This window comes from Aegilops tauschii, chromosome 7 (genome assembly GCF_002575655.3).
Source record: "Aegilops tauschii subsp. strangulata cultivar AL8/78 chromosome 7, Aet v6.0, whole genome shotgun sequence".
Lineage (NCBI taxonomy): Eukaryota > Viridiplantae > Streptophyta > Magnoliopsida > Poales > Poaceae > Aegilops > Aegilops tauschii.
Genome location: NC_053041.3, coordinates 6,302,938 through 6,308,168, shown reverse-complemented (window position 1 = coordinate 6,308,168; position 5,231 = coordinate 6,302,938). Strand labels below are relative to the sequence as shown.

The 5,231-nt window shown below is 50.1% G+C and overlaps 1 protein-coding gene across 1 annotated transcript; it reads left to right on the top strand.

Moving 5' to 3' along the window:
• The first annotated feature begins 3,344 nt into the window (after positions 1–3,344).
• LOC109785111 (putative calcium-binding protein CML19) lies at positions 3,345–4,313 on the top strand. The gene has a single exon (XM_020343718.3). The coding sequence runs from the start codon at positions 3,430–3,432 to the stop codon at positions 4,057–4,059; it is 630 nt and encodes a 209-aa protein (XP_020199307.1). The 5' UTR covers positions 3,345–3,429; the 3' UTR covers positions 4,060–4,313.
• Positions 4,314–5,231: the final 918 nt, after the last annotated feature.

Genomic DNA, 5,231 nt, shown 5'->3' with positions numbered 1-5,231 from the left:
AAGCAAAAAATATACCATTGGATTCATATTTTTGCTCCCGCCGCAGTCGGTTTATGAATTCAGTGGTATATAATTTTTGCTTCCGTCGCAGTCGGTCTCGTTGGTTAAATGTAGGGTCAAATTTAAATCTCACAAAGCGCAAGCGCACTAGTACACTGTGATATGAAGAGAGTAGGGGTTTGAGGGTTTGCTTTAGAGATTAAAGAGAGCCGAGGAGGGCCCAAAAGGGCAGCTTCTTTGCTCCTGTTGGGTATACTCGCCTAAACAAGTCAACATCGATTCCATCGGTCGCCCGAAACGCTTTGCCACCCGAGACGTAGGTAGGTGACGCCCCTACCCCTCCTTGCACTACACCGGCATTGTCCCCCGGACGCCGTTTTGTGCGTGTTTTATCTCGTCTCCGAACAATGGATCGCTGACTTAATTCCAGCATTACTTTTTCCCAGCACCACTAGCACATCAGACATCACTGTGAGTGAGCAGTGACACATTTTAAAACCTTAATTGTTCCCTGGCGCAAACAGAAAGGCTCGGTGAGACAGGATCACAGGGCTGGTGGACCAGTAAACTAACTGATCCTCTCATGCAGTTGCGGGCGTGCATGCTGAGCTCCATCCGCCTCCCATCTTTTTATGCCCAAGGGGAAGCTGGCAGGAAGCTTCCTCCGGCGCCGAGCTGCTGATATCCGCTCGCCGGCCGGCTCTTTCTTAGCCAGTGGTTCAGGTGGCATAACGCACGTCTTTGTCCATTTCATTGCCAGGTTTCTGCGCGTGATGTGGAGTTGGGCTCAATTGATTATGTACTCCATCCATTCACAAATATTAATCTTTTTAATATTTTAATATAAACTACATAAAAATTAGAAATGCTCACAAAATAAAATGAATGAAAAAACACACTAAAATGTGTCTATATGTATCTAATTAAAGAAATACTAGTCACTCTGATCCATATTAATACTCGCTAATTTAGTAAAAAAAAAGTACCACTATATATAGTGTTACATTGCGTGGGCAGTGCCATAAATAAATAAACATGTATGTACCGTCAAATAAATACTCCATGTGGTGCATGCGAATGAATTGCATGGGCGGCTTCTTATCTTGGACCTGGCTTCAAAATGAGAATGTGAGATGATGTAAGGGCATTTTTAGCCGATCCCTAAAAGTTGAGGGAGGATCCGGCGGAGTAAAATTAGTGGAGGAAAATTTTACTCCATTAACGATGGCCGCACCTAGCCGATTCCCTACACTTAGTGGAGTAAAAACAAAATTACGTAAATTTTGTGTCCTAGTCGTATGAACTTCAAACACTACACAATATATATATATCTTAAAAACATTTAAATTGATGCTGGGCAATGGGCAGAAGCTAGTCTAGGCCGTTTTGTAATTCACTAGTTAGCTTTAGTTCATTGTTGGTAGTCTGGTGGACAAGATTTGGTAGGTTGTTTTGGTTTGCCATGACTTCACTGCTTTTCTGCTCTGGTTTGTTTGTAATTCTTTTGGTCTTCTACTTTCTTCCTCTCTTCAATATAATAAATGCCACTCTCCTGCATAGTTAAAAAAGACATTTAAGTTAAAACATGCATAGCATAACCGTCATAACATATAGTTTCATCATCGCGTTTTTCAAATTAAAATACGCAAAGTTCACCCAAAAGGCATCACTTCAAACATAAAGTTTGATCCAATATCACCACAAACATAGCATGTATATGTTGCGGATCGAGGCAACCAATGGCAGGCACCACCACGGCCTCGGTCACCTCCTCCTCTTGCTCCATGTCTTGGGCCGCATCCGAATGATGCCAAATGGAGTCGTAGTTGAGCTCATCAAGTCCCATTGTGGCCGACGACTCCAAAGACGCTCAGAACTCGGCCGTGTTCAGCTCCGCACTACGACAAGGAAACAAAGAAACTACATCACCATCGGCTACAAATAATCACCATTGTCGATGATTTTGTTTACCCTGTAGGCATTTCATCGAGCACTCGACGGACGCGACCCTTGTTGCCGGCTACGGCCACCGCCCGCGCCGGAGCAATGGTCGTAGAGGGCGCCGGAGTAGCTGCACGAGGCGCCGGTCTTGGACGAGGCGCCGCTATGGCCTTCTTCATCTTCTTCTTCGCGGCTGCCTCGGCGAGCGCTGATGCCGCCGCCGTCGGCTTTCGAGCTCGTTTTGTTCCGGCGGGAGGGTGACGGGCCGTTGCCGGAGAGGCGGTCGCCACCCCGGAGGCCATTGCTACGATTGGAGGAGGAGATTGAAATCGGCGGTTTTTTTCATCCCCAAACTTTTCTTCGTCGCGGGCGGCGGCACGTGGGTGGTTTCTGGCGGCGGTGGCCGACTAGGCGAGGGAAGGGTCCGGGCTATCCATTCCGGCAGGAAGGACGGTCATCGGTGGTGGCGGCGGGAGGCAAGGCGCCGAGAGGGTGGGAGAAAGAGAGGCCACCACTTTTACTCGGCTGCGGCGGGTTGGAGTATGTTTAGGGAGATTGGATGGGATTTTCCATGGGAGGATAAATTTGCCTTCACTATTCGGTATAGGGGTTCGGTTAGGTGCGTTGTAAGGGAGGATAACTGAATTTATCCTCCCTTGCAGCCTGATATAGGAGATCAGTTAGAAATGCCCCGAAAGCATGCAGCCAAGGAAACGACAAGCAGCTAGGGGCGAAATGTTCAGTATTTAAGAACTCATAAAATTGGCATTTCGAAGGTTCTCAAAAAGAGCAGGGGACAAATGAATGGAAAAAACACAGCCATGCTTCTGCCGTCATGGTAGCAATAGGAAACGGAGCTAGTTACCTGAAGCAGATCGATTAGAGAATTGGATCTGACACTCGATATCACTACTCGCTAGTCTCACCACTGCCATGCTGCATCTTGCATACGACGACACGTACCTATAGCTAGCTTACTCAAGGCGGTGCTATCCATGTTTTCTTTGGATATCCGATGGAATTACTTGTATGTTCTCTCCTTACTTAAGCTCACGTACGTGTATACCTATGTTTCAGTATCTGCAAGGCTTAGCTATGCCAATTTTAAACCAGTTTGAAACTGACGGCGATCTGTAAAATCACGCTAAAAATGTCACTCCTGACTCCTCCCACACAGGCTGGCGATCCGAACGTGTAAAACGCAACTCAGCAAGCGAGCATGGAGATGGGGCATGGGTTCGACCGATCCTTCCGCCAGAAAGCAAGAAGAACCACAAAAGTCGGGTGAAATTTCCCCCGCTGCAGGCCGTAAAATGCTGCCCATCGCATTGGACTGCTTCGCCTTTATCCCCCTTATATATAGGCCCGCACCTCAAGCCTCACCCCTCTCACCGCACGCGCGCGCAGACGCAGACTTCACTAGCTTAGCTTTCGCACAGAGAATTCCAAAGCTTTCCAGCTTGGTAGCGTCGCGGGCCGACGGCGAGCATGGAGGTCGCCAAGCCAGGGTCGTCCAAGCGCATGTCCCCGATGGGGAGCTTCAAGCTGAGCCTGCTCGCCTGCGGCCAGTGCAAGGCCACCACCGTGTCGCCCCCGGACTCCCCCACCGGCGCTGGCGCGAGGTCCGGGCGGTCGCTGTCGTCCTCGGCGTCGTCCTCCGCGGGGACGTCCCGCGGCCGCGAGCGCGACCGCCAGGCGGAGCTGCGGGAGATCTTCCGCCACTTCGACCGCGACATGGACGGCCGCATCTCGGGCCGGGAGCTGGGCGAGTTCTTCGCGTCCATGGGCGACGGCGGCGCAAAAGCCGCGCTGGAGCTGGACGCGGCCAGCTCCGGCGGCGGTGGCGACCTCATGCTGGGGTTCGAGGACTTCGTCAGGATCGTGGAGCGCAAGGGCGGGGAGGAGGAGGAGCGCGAGGACCTGCGCCGCGCGTTCGAGGCCTTCGAGGCCGTCAAGGGCTCCGGCCGGATCACGCCGCGCGGCCTGCAGCGCGTGCTCAGCCAGCTCGGCGACGACCCGTCCGTCGCCGAGTGCGAGGCCATGATACGCGCCTACGACGACGACGGCGACAGCGAGCTTGATTTCCACGATTTCCACCGCATGATGAGCCATGACTAGCTGCCTGTGGCGCGGCTGGGCATCACTTTGTTCCTTCATCCCTGTGTTTCCAGTTTCCAGTGCGTGAGTGTGTGTGGTTTGTGTGGCGCGCGCGCCAGTTTGAACGTGCTATGCTGTTTGGGTGTTTCTGCTTTTACAAGGGAGCTGGATAACGTTGACATATTGGAGATCACGGCCTCATGCAAATTCAGATGATATGCAAATCTGTAATCCATGCAAATTTTAATTGACCAAATAGCATCATGATTTTTTTATTTTGAACTATCTCGCGAGGTGGGGGGTGTTCCACCTAGATCCACTACTCAAAGTATCACGCAGTGGCAAGTGGTACAAGGCCTTGTCAGTGCAAGAGGAGTTGTTTTTCTGATGACATCGACGAGGTGGCGGCGGCGATGGTGCCTTCGAATAGGTCTCTCTCTACCTCAACAGCGATTGATCTGGAGCCGCTGTCGATCTGGAGCCGACGAAGGGCTTGTGAGGGTTTGTGTCGCCAGATCTGTTGTCTTTCTTTGGATCTTGACAATTGGTGTGTTTTGAGAACAATTGGTTGGCTATTGATGTGGCGACTTCGGCATCTTCTTCATGTTGTTCTGCGGCCTGTTTCAGTTTCTTCAACTCTCTAGACGGGTGGTAATGTACTTCATGCATGTACTGCTTTAGGCGATGCTCAAACTTATGTGTTTCAACGATTTCTAAATCTCATTTCAAGCGGCCAGTGACTATTGCGGTGTTTAAAGCCTAGTGTAGCAAGGGCATTTGCAGGTGTCCCTTTCATTTATTATTGGTTCGGTGCAATTTTCAATCTTCGGCAGGCGGCAGTTAATCGGAGGAAGAAGCAGGCTAGTATGATTCTCAATGCTATTGATCAATCTGTGTCAAGTTGTCTTTCCATTGTATTGGTTGTTTTGCTTGATATTTATCAGATCTAAGATGCTCTTTCTAGTGTATTTCTTAAAAAAAAGTGTTACAAAGCCGCACTAGAGCGGGAAGAGAGGTACCGTCGCCGAGACATAGTGCTAAAGTCCAAAGAGTAATATCGGAGACGGTGCTTCTAATAGTTACATCGGCTTAGTGGATTTCTTCGGAATATGAAGGCGTTGCGGGAGTCTCAAATTTTCCAAATAATGAAGAGGACCAGCGAGGTCCAGATGTCATGTTTGAGGCCCGCCACC

Coding starts and splice junctions, on each gene's coding strand:
- LOC109785111 (XM_020343718.3), top strand. CDS start 3,430: ATGGAGGTCGCCAAGCCAGGGTCGTCCAAGCGCATGTCCCCGATGGGG.